Below are 25585 nucleotides of genomic sequence, written 5' to 3' on the forward strand. Positions count from 1 at the left end.
ACAATCTCCTGTGCAGACCCGTGTCACACTCTAACTTGCAAATCCAGAAGCTAGAACAGCTAGGGGGTCCTCACGACAACCATGAAGGCAGGAAAGCAGGCAGGTGATTCCTCAGCCCCACTTGTGAGGTGAGGAGTGCAAAGACAAGGAAGGAGGCAACTGGTCAGAGGGTTCCCATTGAACCCCGACCTCTCATCTCCCCGGCCTCCTGCCTCCTGGTCTGGAACTATCCATGAAAGATCTGAGGAAACTCAAAGTAGGATCCTAAGCCCAAGACAGTTGGGACCACAGAGCAAGTCATTTCTCTCTGTCCTACTCCCACAAGGGTCCATTTCAGGGGAAAGAAAGGCGAGGACCTCAAAACATCAGGAGACAGAGATTCTCACACAGCCCGGAGGCCTCTCACATCCAGAACAGAAACTTTATTGAAGCAAGAAAAGCAGCGCAGGCTCCTCCCAAGGGGCCCCCCACCCTTACCCTCCTAGGCTACCACCCTCAGCAGCAGAAGAAGGGAGCCTTCCACTGTATCAGGACCTCCCCTCAGTCCCCAAATCCTCCCCCTGGGGCAGGTCCGCAGCCCCCTCTGCTTCCTGCTCCCTATGTACTAGCACATGAGCTGGGGAGCGCGGGCCGGAATCTCCAGAAGCCAGAGTCCTCGCCCCTCCACTGTCCGGAAGCCCGGTTCCTGATGATTCCTGGGTCCCCACAATCCCAGGCCCTGTCAGCTCTGGGGTCTCAGGGATGGGAGGCCCCAGGTTCTGGAAGCTGTTGTGCACTCAGGTGATGCAGTGACTGAGGATGCTGGCACTGTCAGGAGGCCGGGGTGTACCTCCCTCCGCCAGAGTTCACTGCACACAGGCTACCTCGCTTTGCAGTCGAGATACGGTCTTGGTCAGCTCTGTGAGTCTGTTGCCCAGGTCTGGAGGAGGTGGAGTACTGAGGGGCCTTTCAGAGGATGAGCCTGCCCTGTACCCCTTTTACCCTTTACAGAATCCCAGGGGTTGCCGTATCCAGAGTTCCTGAGGGAGAACTGGAAGAAGTGAGGAACGGGTGTGTGGGCTAGGGGTCAGGTGGGTGGGTGAAACTGGGACAGGTGAATCCGATCGGGTGGGGAGGGAGGAGCTGAGGAGCTGGAAAGAAGGGAAGTCTGGGGGCCAGAGAAGGATGACAAGCCATGGGGAAAGCTGTTACTGGGTAGACGTTCATGCGTCCCCACCCCCCCGCCCTCTCCCCAGTCTATGGCCAGCCAGCTCACCGCATCCTTCAGGGCCCAGTTCACATCCCTCCCTGCTTTGTCCATTCTGCTACTCTATCCTTCTGCCTTCTTATGAGCCTCTGAAAATGACGGGCTCCTTCTCCCTTCAGGCACTGATAGCAATTTGCGTCTGTCTTAATGCCCAGTGTGATGGTTTCTCTTCCTCACCAGACTGAAAGCTTCCCATGTGTCCCTGCCCCGTACCTCCCTCCAAGACAGGGCCTGGAACGAAAGAGGCCATAGTGATGAATGTTGGTGGAATGAGTCAGTAAGTGAGTGAATGAAAGAGGTGAATGAGTGACTGGGTAAGGGAGTAAATGGGAGAATAACTGAACACACCTAAAGGCAGGAATGAGCCGTTACATGAAATGAGTGGGATAAATGCCCGGATGGGTCAGAGGGTGATGGAGTGCAAGGGGCCATGCTGTGCAGGTTGCCCTTCCAAGGGCAGGGCAGGATGGGGCCACATATTATGCAGGCTGAATGAGGATGTGACTTTGGGAATGGGGCCTTTATCCCAGCTGAGCAAGGAACAGGAATGGGGAGGGCTTGGAGGTGGGCAACGAACCTTTCTGCTGGGTCTCCTTGAATTTACGCCGGGCGGTCTCTATGTAGCGCTGCACCAGGGCGTTGATGATGTGAAGGCAGTAGGATCCATGCTGTTCCTTCCCAGGCACAGCCCTGCCCCAAGATTGGCCTGGAATGGGAAGACAAGAGGGTGGGGGAGATTCTCTACCTCCAACCTTCCTCTGATCACTGCCCATGCCCCCCCACCCCCAGGCAAAAAAGGCCCAAGCAAAGTCTGTGTAGACTTTTCTGTCCGTGACCCACCTAGCCCCTGGCCTCTACCCCACAGTGTGGACCTGGAACATAGAAGGACAGGGGCCAGAAGCTGGGCAAGGGCTGACGGTGAGAGGACCAGGAAGGGGTGGGTGAGGGCTGGGAGGCTGATGGTGAGGAGGGGAGAGCCCCCTACAGACCTGGCAGTACCTGAATTAGGAAGGCACCTTCATGCCAGGCCAGACTGGGCTGGGGAGCTCCTTGGATGTCTGGCCTCTTGGCCTCCTCTCTCAGGCCACTGTCAGCCATCTAACTGCCCTGTTTGTGGGACATTTCTTTGACTTCTTAACATGTTTTTAAAAAAAATGTTCAAGTATGTCTCGGACCAGTTGAAGACAAAAAGTTCTGTCTGGAGCTTAGTGAGTATTTCTAGCTTGGGAGGAGGGTGGCAAGGACTTCTGTTTAGGCTGCATGACACAGGGTTGGAAATTCAGGAAATGGCCAGAGCCAGGAAGAGGGAAAGGGAAGCCACGTGAGAGAGTAGAAATTGAGACAGGCTTTCTGGGGAACATACCTGGAAAGATAGATAAGCCCGGGATATGCAGACAAGTGGATGGTATAGACAATACAGGTGAAGGCCTGACACCAGGGCGACCAGCAGCAAGCTGAGGAGGTACTCACAAAGTAGGGATGAGGAGATAGTCTGGCTTCTTGGTTTTGCAGCAGGAACAGCAACAGCAAATGAACTGGCAAACTCTCCTGAGAGATTTCAATGGTGGGAAGAAGTTGGTTAGAGGACAGGGAAATGGGGGCAGGGGCTGGGGATTTGGGGAGTGGGAGCTCTGAGGTCATCACCTGAGAAGGTAGAAGACAGCCTTTGGGGAGGGCAGGATGTTGAAGGGCACAGGCAGTGTCAGGCCCTCTCGGAAGTAGGACAGACAGATCTTGGAGCGAGCAAACTTCCACTTCACGTCAGCATCATCCCGGGAGCCAGGCAGCAGGGGGTGGTGCAAGGACCTCGTTAGCACATGGACCCCTGCCCACTCAGACTTTCTTTTCCCCACTCCTCACATCTTTGATTCTCCAGTGTGTCTATAATCCTAGCCAGCCTTGTGGCCGGGCGCGGTGGCTCAAGCCTGTAATCCCAGCACTTTGGGAGGCCGAGACGGGCGGATCACAAGGTCAGGAGATCGAGACCAGCCTGGCTAATATGGTGAAACCCCGTCTCTACTAAAAAAATACAAAAAATTAGCCGGGTGAGGTGGCGGGCGCCTGTAGTCCCAGCTACTCGGGAGGCTGAGGCAGGAGAATGGTGTAGACCCGGGAGGCGGAGCTTGCAGTGAGCTGAGATGCGGCCACTGCACTCCAGCCTGGGCGACAGAGCGAGACTCTGTCTCAAAAAAAAAAAAAAAAAAAAAAAAAAAAAATCCTAGCCAGCCTCTTTCTTCTCCCCATACTTATCTCCGACCTCCACTGTCCCCCATTTCCTCTCTCCCCACTATTGTCTTTCATCTTTCTGACATCCAGTTCCTGCCCAGCCTATTCTCCAGCCTGCAGACCCTAACCCATCCGTTTCCTTCCCTCTCCCTCTCATGTTCCCGTTTTCTTCTCTACAACACACTCCTCTGCCCAACCCTAAAGGGGAATCAGCACTAGACTTGGTGTCTGGAGATACTAATAGCATCACTAAGACCCTCATTTTACAGAGGAAAACTTGTCCAAAGCCACAAGCAAGACAACAGTGGAGGCAGAGCACAACGCCACATGTCTTGCCCCTTTGCACCCTATTCCTCTCCATTCCTTTTTCCCTTCTGCTCCCTGGCCTAAACTGGCCTCTGTTTACACACCTCAATCTTCTGGAAGGAGTTGGTGATCATAGCAATGAGCATATTGAGCAGCACAATGACCACGACGATGGTAAAGATGCCATAGAGGGCCCGGCCCACAAACTCAGGCACCAGAAACTGTCCACCATGCTGTGCTCTTCCATGCCGAACATGGTCCAGAACAGAAACTGGAACGTCTCATTGAAACTGGCATGCCAGGCCAAGTAAGGAACAAAAAATGAGGGGTGGGAGAAGGGCCTGAGCTCACCCACACATACTCCTTCCCACCCCCAGGATGCGGCCAAGAGTGCCCACTTCTATGCAGCCCTTTGGACCACCTTGGCCAGAACAGACACTTGCTGTTTCTGAGCTCCAAATCTTATTCTTTCAGTCAACCAGTATTTACTGAGCACACGGTAGTGTCACAGGTGCTAAGGATACATCAGTGGACAAGACAAGCACGTTCCTGTCTTCATGGCCTTATGTTCTGGGGTGCGGGGGGTGAGATGGATATTACTTATACCAACAATTTAAATTTGTGGCTGGGTGTGGTGGCTCACGCCTATAATCCTAGCACTTTGGGAGGCCGAGGTGGAAGGAGAGCATGAGCCCAGGAGTTCAAGGCTGCAGTGAGTTGTGACTGTGCCACTGCACTCTGGCCTGGGTGGCACAGTGTGACCCTGTCTCAAAAAACAACAGCAAAAAACTTTTGACTTACTTAGCAGTCACTCATGAATGAATAGCCCAGGAGGGCTTGGCCTTCCCTTGCCACTGTGAAGTGATGTCACCAGGAGCCACAAAGCAGGCTGGTATGAGTAGTTCCTGTCCCTGGCACTAAGAGTCACAGTAAGCTCAGTTCCTTTAAGCTAACAGCCTGAAGGCAGGCTATGGACAAGAATTCTTTGTAAGAGCATAGGTCTGAATACAGCTTCCATATACACTGGAACCATGAGAGAGCCTTGACCAAGTGTGGGTCCTTTAGCATCATCGATAAAACTATCAGGCAGTTGCACTCACAAAGAATTTATGATTGGGCAGCTGCTCAGGAGGCCACCTAGAGCTCCCTGGCCTCCTGGAGAAAGCCCAAGCCTCTCACCAAGACCTCCCTGAGCTTCTGATGTGGGCCCAGCTACCCTCTGTCACTTCCTTTCACAAAATTCTCTCCATGTGCCAACCATGGGAGGCATCTTGCTATTCTCCAAACATACCTCCCTGCTTTGGCCCATGCCCCCTCTCTGCTCCGAATGCCCTATGTCTTCTCTGAAGTCTGTAACCTTTCTAGGTGAAGTCCAGATTCTCTCTTCCTGCCTTCCCTGGTCATCTAAGACAGAGGAAGGTGCTTCCTCCGCTGGGCACCCTCAGTATACACTCTCCTTTCTCACAGCATTTGTTGTCGCAAATCGAGCTCATTTGTGCACATGGCTATCTTCTCTATGACAAAGGGTCTGGTTTATTTCTCCAGCCTGTGCTTCCAGTACCAGGAAACAGAACCTACTAAAAGAAAGTGTCGGCCGGGCGCGGTGGCTCAAGCCTGTAATCCCAGCACTTTGGGAGGCCGAGACGGGCGGATCACGAGGTCAGGAGATCGAGACCATCCTGGCTAACACGGTGAAACCCCGTCTCTACTAAAAAATACAAAAAACTAGCCGGGCGAGGTGGCGGGCGCCTGTAGTCCCAGCTACTCGGGAGGCTGAGGCAGGAGAATGGCGTGAACCCGGGAGGCGGAGCTTGCAGTGAGCTGAGATCCGGCCACTGCATTCCAGCCTGGGCGACAGAGAGAGACTCCGTCTCCAAAAAAAAAAAAAAAAAAAAAAGAAAGTGTCAGTAAATAGGTATGAACTCAGCGACAGCAAAAAACCTACCACAACTGAATGACTAAGAAAGTGAATGAATTTTAAAAGTGAGTGAGACTGGGTGTGGTGGCTCACGATGACATCGTGAAATGCTGTCATCTCAGCATTTTGGGAGGTTGAGGCCAGAGGATCGCTTAAGGTCAGGAGTTCGAGAACAGCCTGGGCAACATGGCAAGACCCTATCTCAACAAAAAGATAAAAAATTAGCTGAGTGTGGTGATGCATGCCTGTAGTCCTAGCTAATAGGAAGGCTGAGGTGGGAGGATGGCTTGAGGCTAGGAAGTCGAGGCTTCAATGAGCCATGATCATACCATTGCACCCTAGCATGGGTGACAGAGCAAGACCTTGTCTCTCAAAAAAAAGAAAAAAATTTTTTTTAAAGTGAATGAGTGGGCTGGGCACGGTGGCTCACGCCTATAATCCCAGCACTTTGAGAAGCCGAGGAGGGTGGATGACCTGAGGTCAGGAGTTCGGGACCAGCCCAGCCAACATGGTGAAACCCCGTCTCTACTAAAAATACAAAAATTAGCCAGGTGTGGTGGTGTGCCTGTAATCCCAGCTACTCAGGAGGCTGAGGTGGGAGAATTGCTTGAACCTGGGAGGCAGAGACTACAATGAACCGAGATCGCGCCGCTGCACTCTAGCCTAGGCAACAGAGCAAGACCCCATCTTAAATAAATAAATAAATAAAGGGAGTGAATGAACAATAAATGAGTGAATACACAAATATACCAATTAATTATTAGCCACATTTAGAAAGAATCGAACACCCAAAAGAATAATGACTGTAATGGATTATCATATTGAGTCCATAGTGATATTCAAAAAAAGAGGAAAGGCTGGATGCAGTGGCTCATGCCTGTAATCCCAGCACTTTGGGAGGCCAAGGTGGGCGGATCACCTGAGGTCAGTAGTTCAAGACCATCCTGGCTAACATGGTGAAACCCCGTCTCCACTAAAAATACAAAAATTAGCCAGGCATGGTGGCACAGGCCTGTAATCCCAGCTACTCAAGAGGTTGAGGCAGGAGAATTGCTTGAACCTGGCAGGACGTGGAGGTTGCAGTGAACCAAGATCACACCACTGCATACCAGCCAGGGTGACAGAGTGAGACTCTGACTCAAAAAAAAAAAAAAAAAAGTAGGTGAAAGCACTTCTTTACAGAAGAATGCCAGTGAATAAACGTAGAAGAAATGACAGAGGCAGAAAATTACGATCTTGAAACCACTGTTACAATAGCCAGTTCAGGTAAAAATCATCTATGGATGCTAAATCCACTGGGTGAAAGCTTTTTTTTTTTTTTTTTTTTTTTTTTTTTTTGAGACGGAGTCTCACGCTGTTGCCCAGGCTGGAGTGCAGTGGCGCGATCTCGGCTCACTGCAAGCTCCGCCTCCCGGGTTCCCGCCATTCTCCTGCCTCAGCCTCCCGAGTAGCTGAGACTACAGGCGCCCGCCACCGTGCCCGGCTAATTTTTTGTATTTTTAGTAGAGACGGGGTTTCACTGTGGTCTCGATCTCCTGACCTTGTGATCCGCCCGCCTTGGCCTCCCAAAGTGCTGGGATTACAGGCTTGAGCCACCGCGCCCGGCCGGGTGAAAGCTTTTGAGGGAGCAGTGTTGTCACACCGTCTCAACATAGCTTCCTGTTACTAAAAGGGCTTCCCTGGTACCATTACAATGAACACTTCGTTAGAGCAATGGGCCTCACCAATGGGCCACACTGACATCATGCACCTTCCGCTGTGATGCAGTGGAAAGTACACACAATCAGCTAGGTCATGTTCTTGCCAAAACTGCTTAACTTGAATCTAATTATGATCAATAATTTTTTTTTTTTTTGAGACAGGAGTCTTGCTCTGTTGCCCAGGCTGGAGTGCAGTGGCACAATCTCGGCTCACTGCAAGCTCCGCCTCCCAGGTTCATGCCATTCTCCTGCCTCAACCTCCCGAGTAGCTGGGACTACAGGCGCCTGCCACCACGGCTGGCTAATTTTTTTGTATTTTTAGTAGAGACGAGGTTTCACCATGTTAGCCAGGATGGTCTGGATCTCCTGACCTCATGATCCGCCTGCCTCGGCCTCCCAAAGTGCTGGGATTACAGGCGTGAGCCACCGCGCCCAGCCATGATCAATAATTAATAGATAAATCCAATTTGGTCTACACTCTTCATGCAAGACAAAGAGAAGGTTGGGGTGTGTTCGAGATTAAAGGAGGCTAAAGGGATATCACAACAAAATGTAACATATGATCCTAGATTGGATATCAGATTTTTAAAACTAGAGAGTCTTTTTTCCAGGCAACTGGGGAAATATCAATAAGGACTGTATAGTAAATAATATAAGGGCATGAAGCCGGGCGCGGTGGCTCATGCCTATAATCCTAGCACTTTGGGAGGCCGAGGCGTGCGGATCATAAGGTCAGGAGTTCAAGACTAGCCTGGCCAACATGGTGAAACTCCGTCTCTACTAAAAATACAAAAATTAGCCAGGCATGGTGGTGTGCCTGTAATCCCAGCTACTCAGGAAGGTGAGGCAGGAGAATCACTTGAACCCGGGAGGCAGAGGTTGCAGTGAGCTGAGATTGAGCCACTGCACTCCAGCTGGGCAACAGAGTGAGACTCTGTCTCAAAAAATATATATATTTATATATTTAATATATATAAATATATACATATATATAATGGTATGATGTTAAATTTTTTGAGTATGATAATGCTTTTGTGGTTATGTTCTTAAAACACATCCTGAACTGTTTAGGGATGAAGTGTCATTGTATTTACAATTTCCTTTTAAGTGTTTCAGGAAAAAAAAAGAATAAAGGGAGCAACAGATCAAGCAAGTGTGGTAAAACATTAACAATTGGTGAAGCTGGGTGAAAGGTTTAGGGGTATCCACTGTAGTTTTCATAGGATTGACATTTTTCAAAATAAAAAGTTTGAGGAGAAAATGAGTAAATTAATGAATGTATAAACGAACAAAAGAAAGAGTGACAGAATCAAAGAGGGAGTGAGCAAACAAGAGAATTAGTTGAGTGAATAAATGAGGGAGGGAGGGAAAAAGGAGAGATCACTAGGGCTCCAAGCTGCAAGGTCCCAGGCTCTCCACCTCCCATCCTGCCTCTGCCCCTGCATACTTGCCCAGCTGCTCCGTCTCCTGGTAGGACATATAGATGTTGTTGAGGCCACAGAGGAAGGTGGTCAGGATGATCATGAGAATGAACATAAACCCGGCAGGGGGTAGGACAGGGGAGGGTCAGAGCAGGTCTCTGCCTTGAGAGAAGTCAGGCTCCGGGAAGAGGGATGAAGTCCTCCCTGGCTCTTTGCTCAACAAATATTCAATTCGGTTATTTATTTATTTATTGAGACAGAGTCTTGCTCTGTCGGCCAGGCTGGAGTGCAGTGGCGCGATCTCGGCTCACTGCAACCTCCGACTCCCGGGCTCAAGCAATTCTCCTGCCTTAGCCTCCTGAGTATCTGGGATTACAGGTGTGTGCCACCATGCTCGGCTAATTTTTTTATATTTTTAGTAGAGACAAGGTCTCACCATGTTGGCCAGGCTGGTCTTGAACTACTGACCTCAGGTGATCCGCCCGCTTCGGCCTCTCAAAGTGCTGGGATTACAGGCGCGAGGCACCACGTCCAGCAGGTTATTTATTTATTTATTTATTTATTTTTGAGATGGAGTCTCGTTCTGTCACCCAGGCTGTAGTGCAGTGGTGCCATCTTGGCTCACTGCAACCTCTCAATCTCGGGTTCAAGCGATTCTCCTGCCTCAGCCTCCCAAGTAGCTGGTACTACAGGCATGTGCCACTACACCCAGCTAATTTTTGTACTTTTAGTAGAGACTGGGTTTCACCATGTTGGCCGGGCTTGTCTCGAGCTCCTAACCTCAAGTGATCTGCCCACCTCAGCCTCCCAAAGTGCTAGGATTACAGGTGTGAGCCACTGTGCCTGGCTAAATTTGGTTATTATTAACAATAGAGGCTGGGCCTAGTGGCTCACGCCTTTAATCCCAGCACTTTGAGAGGCCGAGGCTGGCGGATCATGAGGTTAGGAGATCGAGACCATCCTGGCTAACATGGTGAAACCCCATCTCTACTAAAAATACAAAAAATTAGCCGGGCATGGTGGCGGGCGCCTGTAGTCCCAGCTACTCAAGAGGTTAAGGCAGGAGAATGGCGTGAACCCGGGAGGCGGAGCTTGCAGTGAGCCGAGATTGCGCCACTGCACGCCAGCCTGGGTGACAGAGCAAGACTCCGTCTCAGGAAAAAAAAAAAAAAAGAGGCCGGGCGCGGTGGCTCAAGCCTATAATCCCAGCACTTTGGGAGGCCGAGGCGGGTGGATCACGAGGTCAGGAGATGGAGACTATCCTGGCTAACATGGTGAAACCCCGTCTCTACTAAAAATACAAAAAAACTAGCCAGGCGTGGTGGCGGGCGCCTGTAGTCTCAGCTACTTGGGAGGCTGAGGCGGGAGAATGGCGTGAACCCGGGAGGCGGAGCTTGCAGTGAGCCGAGATGACGCCACTGCACTCCAGCCTGGGAGACACAGCGAGACTCCGTCTCAAAAAAAAAAAAAAAAAAAAAAAGAAAAAAAAGAATAAAGGGTACTAAGTCCAAGCAGTCAAAGCTGAGGATGGAGTGGTCTCTCAGGGAGGGAATGAGATGCTGAGATTCTAAAGGAATGACACAGGGACAGTTGGGAGTCAGAATCCCACTGAACAGGAGTTATCATCAGAAGAGTCAGAGCCATGTGTGAGAATGAGTTGGCCTGCCACGGGGAGGCCAGAAGAATCCTGGGTGGGGTGGGAGGTTCTACCCCAAGCTAAGCTGAGCTAAAGTTGTTAATATTAATAGATGCAGCTAAGGTTTTTCCCACCAAGGACATTCACTGTAGTCCTGCTTCAGGCTGGGGACTCCCAGGGAGGCAGGCATTAACTACAGGCACTGATTAGGTGAGAGGCCAGGTTTTGCTGGACATGATTAGGTGATAAGGACCAAGAAGGCCAGATAAGGTCAGGGGTTCAAAGAGCAGCTGCCGAGTGGAAAGGACCCAAAGGGACCCCTAAGTCCAGTGCCATCGCTTTTTCCTTAATGATGGGAAAACTGAGGCCCACAGAGGGGTCATGGAGACTGACAGAACTGGGACTGGAACTCCCAACCAAGGGCTCTTTCTGCTATCTATGGTTCGTAATCTTTTCTGGGGTCATGGGCCTGTTTGAGAATTAGATGTAAGTTGTAGACCCTCTCTGCAGAAAAATATACATTTACCCTCCAAATTTTGCCTGTAGTTTTCAGGGGTCTTTGGAGCGCATGCCTCTGGAGGAACGCAGGTCAAGGATTCCTGTGTTACCCAAGAGCTGGGGAGTTTTGGAAGGAAGTCAAGTGGAGTCTTCAGAGCAGAGCTCAGAGCAGAGCCGGTATGCACCGGATCATGTCATCGATCATCTTGCCGATGGAAATCTGCAGAGTGCCCAGCGACTCATGGGCCGGCAGAATGTAGGCCAGGTGGGTGAAGCTGAGCATACTGGTGAAAGCGAAGAGCACCTCAGCCAAGAACTGGGGATCCTTGGTGTGCCACTTGCTTCGTTCTGTGCGGGGTGGAATGGGGGCTGTGGCTGGAAGCCAAGAGCCAAGAAAGAAGAACTGGAGGATTCAGGGCTGAGTTGAAGGGACACTCACCAGCCGTGGTGAAATAGTGGCAGGCAGTTGCCCGGCAGTGCATGTGGGCAAGCCCAGCCAGGAGGAGGCGCAGTGCGAAGGCAGCCAGGTACAGGGACAGGATGATCATATCCAGGAAGTTTCACCAGTCCAGGAGGTAACTGCGCAGGCCCTCAATCCACACTTCCTTGCACTCAAACCACAGGAAGCCTGAAGCGGGGTGGCAGGGAGCCCAGGACAGGATCGGACTGAACTTCTCCTTCTATGTCAGAGCTAGATTACGAGGCGGGGGAACCTATGAATGGCAGTGGGGTGCTAAAACATTATGGGGTGGTCAATGACATGTAAACATGTAATCTACTCTGGAACAAGTGATCTTATGTGAACATAAAAAAGACTCCTTGCTGATGCAGACATTGCTGGCGTGACTGCACCAATGATCTCAGTCAGCAGACACTCAGAAAGTGAGTATCACCTGGGACAGGCTGTTTATTAGGAGAGAATGACTGAAATTTGTTTCTCCGTGCCCTCCACCAAGTAAATACTGGACAAATAATTGAAGAATATTGATTTGAGGCTGGGTGCGGTGGCTCACGCCTGTAATCCCAGCACTTTGGAAGGCCGAGGCAGGAGGATTGCTTGAGCCCAGGAGTTTGAGACCAGCCTGGGCAACATGGTGAAACCCCATCTCTATTAAACTATTTTTTAAAAGTTAAAAAAAAATACAGAGTATCGACTTGAAGGGGCTCCAAATTCTCAGGTTGCTCAGGCTACCTGTGTTCCAGTGAGGCCCAGTACCAGACCTGGGGCTGGGGGTCTTGGGAGCTGGACCCCATTAGCTAGGCAGCCCTGCCCACGTTGCACCCTTCTCATTCCCTGGGTACAATCATGTGCTTTTCCACTCACTGTTTGTTCCCTCTGCCTAGAATGTCCTTCCACATCCTCTGGAAGCCCAGCTCACCTTTGTGGCCTAGGTCACATGTTATCTCCTCCAAGTAGCCTTCCCTAAGCAGGTGGAGTGAATTTCCCGGGGTTTTGTGTTCTCACAGCTCATATCTCTGTGATCCCATCATTACGGGGCACTGCAGGATATCGCTCCACAGGTCTGTCTCTACCCTGCCTCCCCCTGAACTTGGAGCCCCTCAAGGGCAGGGACTATGTCCCCTCATCTCTGTCCCTGGTGCCCAGAACAAATTAAACAAATACGTCAAATATATATATATATATATAGAGAGAGAGAGAGAGAGAGACAGAGTCTTGCTCTCTGTCCCCCAGGCTGGAGTGCAGTGGCGCGATCTTGGCTCACTGCAACCTCCACCTCCTGGGTTCAAGCAATTCTCCTGCCTCAGTCTCCCGAGTAGCTGGGATACAGGCACATGCCACCATACTTGACTAATTTTTGTATTTTTTAGTAGAGACAGGGTTTCACCATGTTGGCCAGGTTGGTCTCGAACTCTTGACCTCAGGAGATACACCCGCCTCGGCCTCCCCAAGTCTTGGGATTACAGGCGTGAGCCACTGCGCCTGGCCTAAACAAACATTTAGTAAGCTCCTACCATGTGCCAGTGGGAACCTCTGGTGAATAAGACAGTCCCTGCCCTCCCAGGGCTTACAGTCAGTGAGGAACACAGTGGGTAACCCAAGTGGGTCTCATACAGTGTGGTAAATGCTAAGACTAAGGAGCAGGGGGACAGAGGGACTGTTATGGGTGTTTAGGAATGGACCCTCACCCTGATTTAGGGGCCAGGGAAACCTTCTCCAAAAGTGGCATTTAAGCTGAGACCTGAAGGAGGAGTGGGAGCCAGCCAGGTGAAGGGGCAGTGCAGGAAGGGGCGAGTGCTCTAGAAAAAGTGAATGAGCAAAGGCCTAGACAAATGTGAATATCATGTGGTCGGGAGCTGAAATCAGTTCTGTAGAGCAGGAATGCCCTGTGAGGGTGGGGTGCACGCTCAGTGAATATGTGTTGGATGGAGGGGGCCATGTTGAACTTTTCCATGTACTCTTAGGGTTTCACTCATGATAGGGCATCGAGAAACATTTATTACATGAATAAATAGGTTTGTTTCATATGTTTCTAAGACTTTTCTTCTCCCATGGGTAGGAATTCTATTGGTTTCCTCTCCACTCAGCACAGGTCAATCCACGTTCAGTAAATAGGATGAGAAACTTTCCTTCTTGGGCTGCTCTTAGTTTCTTTCCCTAAAGTTTCTGCACCAGATTTCCTTTCTGGCATCACTGACTGGCCTGGTACAGGGTGGAGCAGTGGACTTGGTATACTGGTGGCTCTGGAGTTCACTAACCAAGCCAGAGCTAAATGAGAGGAGGACAGCCGAGGAAGGCGCCACCAATTTGGCCTGCTGAGCTGACGGGCCAGAGGCTGGCTGAAGCTCTGGGGATTCTTATAAACTGCATTTGCTAAATTGTTTGTGAATACTCAGTTCTGCTATAGAAGAAAAGAAAACAAATGGAATGGATGAAACTTATGTGTTAAGTATAGGCTAGTTACTTTGGTGACATGTTGAACAAATAAAGTTAGTAGAGTATGTGTGTGTGAACATACATAGAAAGAGATGGACAGACTCTAAATATTCATGATACACTGAATATGCTTGAAGCATATGAGGCCCTCAGTATTCATGAGATCTTAAATCAGCTACCCACTGGCACCAGCCGTTCTCTTTCCACATGTCCTCTGCCCAAATAATGCATATAAAAGTAATAGCAGCTCATCAGGATAACTGGCAAGCTACAGCTGTGGCCAAACATAACTGTCACTGTGTTTCTCCCATAGATCAAGTCTTGGGCCAAGGTATCTTCTTTTATTACTATTATTTTTTATTTTATTTTATTTTAGTTTGGAGACAGAGTCTTGCTCTGTCACCCAGGTTGGAGTGCAGTGGCGCAATCTCGGCTCACTGCAATCTCCGCCTCCTGGGTTCAAGCAGTTCTCCTGCCTCAACCTCCTGAGTAGCTGGGATTACAGACGCACGCTGCCATGCCTGGCTAATTTTTTGTATTTTAGTACAGACGGGGTTTCACCATGTTCCCTGGGCTGGTCTCGAACTCCTGAGGTCAGGCAATCCGATCGCCTCGGCCTCCCAAACTGCTAGGATTACAGGCGTAAGCCACTGCACCCGGCCAATCTTCTTTTATTTTTAAGGGATAGAGTCTCTCTATGTTGCCCAGGCTGGTCTTGAATTTCTGGCCTCAAGCAATCCTCCCACCTCAACCTCTTGAGTAGCTGAGATTACAGGCATGAGCCACCATGCCTGGCTCCAGGTACCTTCTGTCCATTGCACCACCCCCCTAACCCCAGCCACTCAAACCTCAACTCTGATCCTCATTACAACACCATCATAATTACACCACTTACGGATTTAACTCGCTGTATGATTTGAGTCTTTTCATTTGGTCTGTGAGACTTTCTGCTCCATGACCTCCAGGAGAGCCTGTCTTGCAGTACCTGGGGGCTGCCATGACACCAAGGTATGTTCCCACCTCGCACTGTGGACCAGGGTCTTATTTGTGAGAGGACAGAAACCTCCAGGCTAGGTAGTGACTGATGCCAGGGAGGGGGAAGAAGGGGTCCTTGCTCAGGGAGTCTACCACAGGGCTAGGTCCCCGACTAGGCGTGAGGGAAAGGGCCCTGTACTGTGTTACAGCCCAGAGGAGTCTGGTTATATGTTCAGGGGTCATCTACAAAGCAGGATCCCCCTGTTGGGGTGCTTATTGTGAAGGACAGGAAGGGGGGCCCCTAAGGGACACTGCCACAAATAAAGGGTCCTACACTTATACCTGTGACCCAAATCATGTGTAGTGAAGTCTCCCAGACACTCTGGCTGCGGCCACGGAAGGTGCTCAGCTGTGTCTCCACGACCAGGGACTCTCCCAGCAGGAAGATGAGGAACCACAGACAGGAGGCGGAGTGCAGCAGGAACTTCAGTACTGGGATCTTTAGCAGGCGGCCCAGCTTCCAAGGGAAGGAAGGGGAGTAGGGCTCTCAGTCCTGGGTGTCTCTCGCTCCTGCAAGCCCTTCTAGACTGCTCCACCCACGTGACTCCCCTTTCTCAGATTCAGTCACGCACTATTCAGACATACATTGAGAATGTGTTACATATCAGGCCGTAGACTCATATCTGTCATCTCCTTTCCAACCATATGAGGTAGACATTATTCCCGGCTTTTTTTTTTTTTTTTTTTTTTTCCCCAAGAACTGAAGATCACAGAGGTAAAGTAACTTTCCCTTGGAGGCCCCACAGGCTCTTCAAACTCAACCATGTTAAAAAATAAATTCATGGGCTGGGCGCGGTGACTTATGCCTGTAATCCCAGCACTTTGGGAGGCCGAGGTGGGCGGATCACGAGGTCAGGAGTTCAAGACCAGCCTGACCAACATAGTGAAACCCTATCTCTACCAAAAATACAAAAAATTAGCTGGGCATGGTGGTGGGCACCTGTAATCTCAGCTACTCGAGAGGCTGAGGCAGAATTGCTTGAACCTGGGAGGCAGAGGTTGCAGTGAGCCGAGATCCTGCCACTGCACTTCAGCCTGGGCGACAATGCAAGACTCCATCTCAAAAATAAATAAATAAATAAATGAAAAATAAAGAAATTCATCATCTTCTATCCTATCTTGCTCTTCCATCTTCTTCTGTGTCCCCACCTCATAAAATGACCCGGTCACCCAGGCCAGGAATATGAGACATCTCTATGTGCTTGTCCTCTCACACCAGTCTCTCTAACTCCTGCCCTGCATCCCCAGCCCACCTTTCACACCCCTAGTAGAAGGCACTTTCTGAAACACAAGACTGATGGGGGACTCGCCTCATTAATCCTACAATGGCTGCTATCCTCTGTGGCTTATAAGGCTCTGTGAGATCTGGCCCCTGCGTGCTTCTCCACCACTCTTGATCTAACTCCTTTCAGTTTCTCTAACACTTTGGGTTCTCCCTCTCCCAGGCCTTCACACATACTGCTCCTGCTTCCTGGAACATCCCTCTCCCTATTCCTCACCTGCTCAGCAGGAGCAGGGCTTTTCTTCATAACCCCAGTGCCAGGCACCATGCTTGGCTCACAGTTGGGTCTCAAGGACATATTGGTTGGATGAAGGGCTCCCATGGAATTTGTAGTCGGGGTGGGCCTGTCTTTAGGAGAATATAGGGCTGTTAATAGGATTAAGGTTTTGGAGGCAGAGACACTTCAGTTTAAATCCTGACTCCACTATTTCCTGTGTACTTTTGACAAAAAGAGCATTGCCCTTCCCTGTGCCTCAGGTTGCTACCCTATATCCCTGAAGCAGAATGTCTGCCTTCCTCAGGGCTGTACTTCCAGCTACTTAATGGAAACATTCACACAAAGTTATATTCACCAAGTGTCTAGCCCAGGGCCTCATAAAACAAGTGCTCAATAAGTGACAGTTGTCATTAATCTTATTCTTAGTACCCGGGACTTTGGTGCCAGCCAGTAGCCAAGGCAGAGGAAGGGCATGGTGAGGAAGATGAGGAAGGCAACAAAGAGCTTCCAGATGGTGGTGTTTCCACGCCAGCCAGCCAGGTTCCCACACCAGATGGAGGACAGGACTTGCTGGCAGATGGGGTGTGCTACAAACTAAGCAGAGATGGGGCATAAGCAGAGGGGGAGGCCACCAGGCAAGGAGGAGGATGGGGGAGCCAGTTGGGTACACAGCCCTTCCTTCCTTGCCACAGAGATCGAACAATCCTTCTTTTCTCCCCACATCAGCCAACTTGCTTGTCATGTGACCATGGGCAGACCCATCACTCTCTAGGCTTTGGTTTATGGAGGGGAAACTGAACTCAAATATTTTCCTGAACTCTCTGGACCCTACATTCTTGAGTCTAAGTTAGACAGTGGTGGGTAGAACTGAGGACCCAAGACCCAGAACCCCCAGGGTCCCTGGCCTTCTTAGAGATATGGGACATTAGCCTAGAAGGTCTTGAGGAAGGCAGAAGAGGGAAACCAGGGTTTGCTGTATTGGGAGACAGGGCCAGGGGAGCCATTATGAAAGAAGGTTTTTGGTTAAGTTCCTGGTGGATGTTGAGGGTGGATGAGAGTGAGGAGCAAGGGGTTGGGGGAGGCTAAACAAGGAGTCTGTCTTTAGCTTGGAGGGGAAGATGTCTGAGGAGGCAGGCAATAATGGAATCTTTTGGGGGATATTTAAGGCCTGAGAGACCTAGTCTTATCTTGCTTTATAGAGTGATGTACTGGAATTGAATAGAAAGACTGGATTCAAGTAACTCAGGTCAGAGATAAAGCTGTCTGAGACCAGATGTCCTGGTCTGAGGTGAGGTCTTGGTGGGTAATGGGTCTTTCAAGGGCTGGGGAGAGGTTACAGGCTTATATTGAAGGTAAGAAGGGAGGCGACCCACAGGGCCAAGGATCTAGACAGAAGGGTGCTCAGGACCAAGGCCTGAGGGGTCTTGAGGGCAGGAAAAGGAGTTGCTTAGGGCTGGGTCAGGGGGACCTAGAGGTGGCAGGGCAAGAGAAAAGGACAGGGAGGGGATATAGCTATGGCCCAGCTGACCCGCTTCTGGTTGTAGTTGACGGCCAGTTGCAGCCTCGCCAGGCTGGGGATGCCTTCCTCAAAGGCTAGGCCCAGGCCCTCAGCCTTGGGCTCAGTCTCGCTGTCCTCGGCCAGGTCGTTGAGCACTGCAGTGACCTCGTTCTGGTTCCGGCACATGCCCAGCAGCTCAAAGCCATAGTCCTGGCTCGGTGACTCCAGGGCAATGTACTCAGGCTTAGGGAAGGAGGTCCGTGTGTGCCTACCACCCTGTGGACCCAACCCCATTAAATCAGCCCACTCCTCCCTACCCCCCACGCCCACCAATAGTGGGCCTAGGCCACCTCTGTCCTGCCCTTGCACCATCATTTCCTACGTCTGGTGTCACTAGGGCATTGATTTCTTTCTTCTTTGCCACCTCGCCCATCCTTCTTGCTCTAATGAGGTACCTCCAGGGTCACTTTGCTTATCTAGTGCTATTGCTACCTCATCACTAAGTCACTTCAACCCAAACCCCTCTGTCATTTTTTCTGTCTCTTTTCCTTCCTCTTCTAATCTGTTTCTTGTACCATTTTTACACCTACTCCTTACACCCTTCATGTGCTCATTTAATTTATTGGAACACCTACCTTATAAGAGAACTCGCGTTGGCAATTTTAGGACATGCAGAAATGAATAAGGCAGTTCTTATTTATTAATTATTATTATTATTTTTGAGACAGAGTTTCACTCTTGTCACCCAGGCTAGAGTGCAATGGCACGATCTCAAGTGCAATGGCATGATCTCGGCTCACTGCAACCTCTGCCTCCCGGGTTCAAGTGATTCTCCTGCCTCAGCCTCCCGAGTAGTTGAGACTACAGGCATGTGCCACCACGCTAGCTGATTTTTTTTTTTTCCCTTTGAGATGGAGTCTTGCTCTATTGCCCAGGCTGGAGTGCAGTGGTGCGATCTCGGCTCACTGCAAGCTCTGCCTCCTGGGTTCACGCCATTCTCCTGCCTCAGCCTCCCGAGTAGCTGGGACTACAGGCGCCCACCACCACGCCCCGCTAATTTTTTGTATTTTTAGTAGAGACGGGGTTTTACCGTGTTAGCCAGGATGGTCTCCATCTTCTGACCTCATGATCCGCCCCACTCAGCCTCCCAAAGTGCTGGGATTACAGGCGTGAGCCACCGTGCCCGGCCTACTCAGCTGATTTTTTTGTTATTAGTAGAGATGGGGTTTCACCATGTTGGCCAGGCTAGTCTCGAACTCCTGACCTCAGGTGATCCACCTGCCTTGGCCTCCCAAAGTGCTGGGATTATAGGCATGAGCCACCATGCCTGGCCAGTTATTATTTTTAAAAAATAGGTGGGCGTGGTGGCTCACACCTGTAATCCCAGCACTTTGGGAGGCTGAGGCGGGCAGATCACCTGAGGTCAGGAGTTCAAGACCAGCCTGGTGAAACCTCATCTCCACTAATAACACAAAAATTAGCTGGGCGTGGTGGCAGGCACATAATCCCAGCTACTCGGGAGGCTAAGACAGGAGAATCGTTTGAACCCCAGAGATGGAAGTTGCAGTGAGCTGAGATTGCGCCACTGCACTCCAGCCTGGGTGACAAGAGTGAAACTGTCTCCAAAAAAACTAAAAAAAAAAAAAAAAATAGGGATGAGATCTTGCTATGTTGCCCAGGCTGGTCTCGAACTCCTGGCCTCCTCATCCTCCTGTCTCAGCCTCCCAAAGCGCCGGGGTTAGAGGTGTGAGTCACCGTGCCTGGCCTAAGGCAGTCCTTGGCTCCAGTTTATCCATTATCTCCTGGGTTTTACTTGAGGCCCTTACCCTAGAGAGCATCCAGGGATGGCTTTCAGGAGGTGAGGTCTGAATCCCAGCACTGTCCTCAGTTGGTATCACATTGGGCAAGGTACTTCCCCTTCCCAGGCCTCAGCTTCTCTGCTATAAAGTGGGGATGATACTTCCTGCTATGAACTGTCTCTTAGGCTGCTATGAGAATGGAGGGAAAGTCCTTTGGAAAGGACTGCCCTTTCCTGCTAGCTGTGCAGTGGGGGCTTTTCATTCTCCTATCCTTCCACCACCCCGGGTCACAACCTCCTTAGCCCTGTATTTTAACATTCGTGTTGGTTTCCCCACCTAATGGTCATCTTGGGGATGGGGATGGGGATCGAGTCTAGCTTGACACACAGGATCCGTCAGGGGATGAGGGATGGACATACTGGACTGGCGGCATTCCAGGACCCTTACTAGTCCCTGCCTCCAGGCTCCTCTTCACGCATTCTCAGTCCTTCCTGCAGTGTCTCCCCTTCACTCATCACCATGTATACTTTCACTACCTGAGAGCCTTTGCGTGGACTGCAGCCCTATCTCAAATACCCTCCCTGCTCCTCTTCACTTGTATGTAACCACCCACTTCCGTAGCTCAGCTTAATGCTACTTCTTCCAAGGAGTCCTCCCTGAACACAACAGCTGTGGCTTTCCTGACCTGTTTTCTGGGCTTTGGAAGCCCTGTTAGCACCATTTACAGCGGCACTGAATGAAGACAAGCATACTGGCAGCACCTTGTCCCCTCTCTCTGACTTTTCCCTGCTGTGATCATACGCTTGAGAGCCGCAACACACCATGCTCCGGGTGGGAACACCTAGCAGGTATTCAGACGTGATGTATTCTACTGAACATCATCTCCAAGTCTGTCCAGCTGTTTTTCTAGTTGTTTCTGTTCTCTCTCCTCCCTCAGACAGACCCAGGGCTCCCCTGGAGTGGGGTTGTGCCTCCCCCATAAGACTAGGCCCCTCTGGAGTGGCTGTTCTCTGCCATTAGAATGAAATTCTCTTGGGGGGATTCTTGACTCCCCATCAAACTAGAGGTTTCCTGAGAACAGAGGCCAGGCCTCGTCCTCTTTTTGTGACTTCCAAACTTCCCAGAACACCCACCACAGGCCCAACCATGCTCCTTGCGTGCAAGGTGCCTGAGCTCACGGCCAAGCCGGAAGGCAGCCAGTGTGGCATCCTCACTGGCCAGTGAGAAGTGGGCCTTGCTGGCAATGCCACGGTAGGTGTTGATGCGGGACAGAGAGAATTTAAGCAGGTCATAGCGGCGGGCGTTGCTGCACTTGAGGCAGGCACAGGAGACCAGGTGGGGCCAGGCAATGGTGTGGCCCTGGTCCATGAGCAGCTGTGCTATCTCGTACAGGTCCTTCTGGCAGGCCAGGGTGAGAGGAGTCACACCAGGTGCAAAGCGGGAGCCATCAATTAATGAGTCAAAGAAAGCCAGTGAGAAAGACCTGGTGTCTACTTTGCGACCCTTCTCCCGTTCCAGGTGGGCCAGCAGGCAATGCACCACTGCTGGTTGCTTTGTGTCCACTGCCACTAGCAGGGCCTCATGGATCTGGCGGAAGTCAAACTTGACACTGGCCAACAGCACATCAGTGATGGCCTCATGGCCCAGGTGGATGGCCAAGTTGAGTGCTTCCCTCCAGGAGTGCTCCTTGGCCTCTTCCACATTGTGCAGGGGCCCACCTGGCCCACTGCTTGTGGCCTTAACCTCTGACTCCAGCAGCTGCTGCACAAGGCCCAGTTGGTCCTCCTGGATGGCAGCCAGGAGTGGAGGTGGGAACCTGAGCTTCCTGTTCATGATCTCAGTCCAGTTAAGCTGTTGGTGGATGAAGGAGTGGAGAGGCTAGGACCCTGAGTTTCAACCCCCTTTGTGATGGGGCCTCTTTCACCCTTCCATGTTCTAGCACTTAACCCTCTATATCCAGCCACCATTATATTCTTCCTTGTCCCAAATACACACTGGCAAATATTGTCTTATTCATCATTTTATTGTGTAGATTCTCAGGTTAGGAAAATCAAGACTGTACAGTGGGGGCTTTCTTTTCTTCCCCCAATGGGGAGAGAATGGGGGCCCCTTCCTCAGCTGAGTTTGACTGGGGGGCCCTTCCCCAGCTTGACTTCCACCCTCACAGGAGCCCCCCAACAGCAGGGCTACCTGTGGGTACCCTGAGCAAGGGTAAGTTAAAGCAGGGGTGGGCTGCCCTGGCAGCCTAACCCCACATACAGGTGCACAGGATCTATTCAGACCCAGCTCCCCTCTTGCTGACTTCATCTCCCAGATGCTCTTTCCTCTCAAAGTCCCAGAGCCTCTCCCAAGGGCAGGCCCGGACATGTCCACACAGGAGGGTTTTGTGTGAGTTTTGAACTGGGTTTTTGTCAAGCCCCTCAGTTCTGACCAGGACCCCAGCAGAATCCCAATATCCTCTTTCTTCACCAATCCTCCCGCTTTGCCCTCCCCTGCTTTGGGGGACCTTTCTCCCCCTTGGCACTGCCTCGTCCCTCTCTTCTACTAGGCCTGGCCCCATCCTCACTGCTCTTCTCTTCTGGGTCCAAGATCAGGGTTCCAGGGGCTCTTCTCCCACCTACATAGTGATGTCTGCCACCTGCTTGGCAGCTAGGATGCCCCTGCAGTGCCTCTGGGCCAATCTTTTGTTTTATTCATGGGTAGAAACGGAGCAGAATAGGAGAAGGTAGGGGAGCAGGCTTCTTACGGTGATGGGGTCTGTGGTTGTACCCACCTATGCAGGCACCTGTGCTGGCAGGGACCGAAGGACTGAACTCCTGCTCAGTCTTTTCCTTGACTGTGCCTAGCATCCTCTTTCCTATCTATTCAAAATCCTGCCCTGGGCCCTCTCTTTGCAGGACCAGCTGCTCCCCCTCTGCTCTATACCCTGGGGACCAGGGGAACCGGTGTTAGTACCACAGAGTGAAATCTTCTGGGAAAGGGGAGAGAAGACATATTTGCTCAAGGAGGTGGGAACAGAATTTGGAATATCACAGCTTGAGGGAACCTTTGACATCCTCTGGCCCAACCACCTCCTTGTGTAGATGAGGAATGGGATCTGCCCACGGTTCTACAGCCAAGCCTAGAACTACTCCTTACTCATTAACCAATCTGGTCCCTATCACAGTTCTGTGAGCGGGAGGTTGGGAGATTTTTTTTCTCTGTTAATTCTGGATGCTAAAATAAATAACTTGCTTAGTGTCACACAGCATCACCATTATCTGATTATACCCAGGACAGGAGCCCACAAAGGAGACTGAGAGCTCAGTTCATGAGATGCTGGATGTCAGCCTCGTGCTCAAAACCCATATGCACATTCCCAGCACACCACAGGATTTTATCTGTCAGGCAGCATTTGCTCTTCACTAGGCCTCGGTTTTCCTTTCAGGAAAATGGGCATGAGAATGTGCACCACTCACAGAGGGAAAGACATTCTGGATGGTGTCCCAAGGCCCATAAGTTCCAAGGAGACTTCCAAGGGGGAAAAGAACAGAGCTGGCCTTAGGAGAATCAGATGCCATGGTCACAGAAGCCTTGACAACTGGGAATGAGGATCAGGCTAGGCACAGAGGTGCCCTCAGGCAGAGTCCTGAGGGAATGAGTGGAGGGGAGGAGAGAGGGAGCTTCGGCCTCATCAGCCCTTCTCAGCTCTCAAGCTATTCAGTCCCCATCTCAGTCTTAGAGGGTGGGGCAAAACCACAGGACCTCATGGCTCATGCCTGAGGGAAGTCCCCACATATACTGGCATGCTCTTCTATTTCTCTTGCTGAGAACTGCAACTGGCAGATAGGGCACTGAACCCAGGAGACAGGGGGTGAACTTTCTGGGGAGGACACCCACAGTACAGACTGGGACGAAGATGATGAGGAGGGAGAAGCTGGGTGAGGTGGGGAGGTCTCTCCACAAGTGGCAGCATGCTGGGGAAGAATCTCAATCCTGAAGGAGCCTATTTGGGGAGAGAAGGAGGTAAACAAAATGGCCTGCTCCCAGGCAGGATGTCACCCCCAAGAAGTCTGGATAAGCTATGAAGACAAATAACATTGATACACAGCAGACAGTGAGAAGTGCTAAGTCCAAGGGAATCAGAGAATCCTGCAGAAGCTTAGTTGGGAAAGATGATCTGGGCAGATAAGAGAACACTTGGCAAAGAAGAACCATTTGAACAGAGACTGAAACAGCAACCAGCATTTGGACATATAGGAAAAAGTTATGAAGGAAGTTCTAGGCCCTCTCCGATTGTGTTTTACATTGTTTGGTTTCATGCTTCGCCAGAGGGCAGGGCCCATGTCCCTTCCTCAGCTTAGCTGGCACAGTGTGAACAGGTGCTCAGTACACACTTGTCTTGAATTACACTTGACTAAAAATACAGTTCCACACCTGAGAGCTGCAGAGATGACAGAAGCCAGCACTCCAAATTCAAATGTTTCTTGGCAGTACTCTCAGATCTCCCATTCCTCCCTCAAGGAATGCCTAGTTGTCATACAACAACTCCCTGTGCACAAGCATCTTACCTGCACAAATCGGGCACAGTCCGCTATCCTGGTCACCACTGCTTTGGGCCTGGGGTCGGTGCTGTTTTTTTTGCCTTGCTCTTGCTGTCTCCCTCCTGTTTGGCCGAGAATTAGAGTTGGATACAGGCCTGTGAGAAAGAACAGTTAAAGAACAGCTATTAGTAAGAGGCCATAAGGGCTGAAGGAGCCTGGAATCAGAGCAAAAATAATGCAGAAGAGTTAATGTAGACCTAGAAACCCTGGTTTGGGGTCCTGGTTTTCCCACCTGATGTACCAGACTTGAGGGAAGACATTTAACCTTTGAACATCTGAGAACAGAGATTCCATTATTGCCCTTGGGTTATTATTTTTTAATTGAAATATAGTACACATACTGTAAAACTCACTCTTTAAAAATATAAATTCGGCCGGGCGCGGTGGCTCAAGCCTGTAATCCCAGCACTTTGGGAGGCCGAGACCGGCGGATCACGAGGTCAGGAGATCGAGACCATCCTGGCTAACCCAGTGAAACCCCGTCTCTACTAAAAAAAAAAAATACAAAAAACTAGCCGGGTGAGGCGGCGGGCGCCTGTAGTCCCAGCTACTCGGGAGGCTGAGGCAGGAGAATGGCGTGAACCCGGGAGGCGGAGCTTGCAGTGAGCTGAGATCTGGCCACTACACTCCAGCCTGGGCGACAGACCGAGACTCCGTCTCAAAAAAAAAAAAAAATAAATAAATAAATAAATTCAAGGCCAGGTGTGGTGGCTCACACCTGTAATCCCAGCACTCTGGGAGGCCAAGGCAGGCGGATCACCTGAGGTCAGGAGTTTGAGACCAGCCTGGCCAACATTTGCCTGTCTCTACTAAAAATACAAAAATTAGGCCGGACGCAGTGGCTTACACCTGTAATCCCACCACTCTGGGAGGCCGAGGTGGGGGGATCACCTGAGGTTGGGAGTTTGAGACCAGCCTGACCAACACGGAGAAACCCCGTCTCTAATAAAAATACAAAAATTAGCTGGGCGTGGTGGCAGGCGCCTGTAATCCCAGCTACTCAAGAGGCTGAGGCAGGAGAATCGCTTGAACCCGGGAGACAGAGGTTGTGGTGAGCTGAGATTGCCCCGTTGCACTCCAGTCTGGGCAACAAGAGCAAAACTCCATCTCAAACAAACAAACAAAAAACAAAAATTAGCTGGGTGTGGTGACGTGCACCTGTAGACCCAGCTTGGGAGGCTGCGGCAGGAGAACAGCTTGAACCTGGGAGGCTGAGGTTGCAGTGAGCCGAGATCATGCCACTGCACTCCAGACTGAGTGAGAAAGCACAACTCCGTCAATTTTCAATTGTTTTTATATATATATAAATTCAATTCAAAACCCT

At 50.8% G+C, this 25585-nt stretch overlaps 1 protein-coding gene and 1 pseudogene across 2 annotated transcripts in view; both read right to left on the minus strand.

Annotated features, from left to right (window-relative positions):
* Positions 1 to 527: 527 nt before the first annotated feature.
* On the minus strand, positions 528 to 22471 carry TRPC2 (transient receptor potential channel 2; annotated as a pseudogene). Its single transcript, NR_164650.1, is given in 13 exon segments — positions 528 to 919; positions 1824 to 1952; positions 2717 to 2794; positions 2891 to 3000; positions 3883 to 4068; positions 8844 to 8939; positions 11140 to 11299; positions 11391 to 11579; positions 15165 to 15339; positions 16811 to 16975; positions 17910 to 18135; positions 20824 to 21556; positions 22425 to 22471. The product of NR_164650.1 is annotated as a transient receptor potential channel 2 (transcript).
* A 959-nt stretch (positions 22472 to 23430) lies between these two features.
* XNDC1 (XRCC1 N-terminal domain containing 1) overlaps positions 23431 to 25585 on the minus strand; it is a 28346-nt gene continuing 26191 nt past the window's right edge. The window contains 2 exon segments of the mRNA NM_001374474.1: positions 23431 to 23663; positions 24229 to 24356. Of these exon segments, the coding sequence (NP_001361403.1) occupies positions 23431 to 23663; positions 24229 to 24356 (361 nt within the window).

This window comes from Macaca mulatta, chromosome 14, assembly GCF_049350105.2.
Source record: "Macaca mulatta isolate MMU2019108-1 chromosome 14, T2T-MMU8v2.0, whole genome shotgun sequence".
NCBI classification, from domain to species: domain Eukaryota; kingdom Metazoa; phylum Chordata; class Mammalia; order Primates; family Cercopithecidae; genus Macaca; species Macaca mulatta.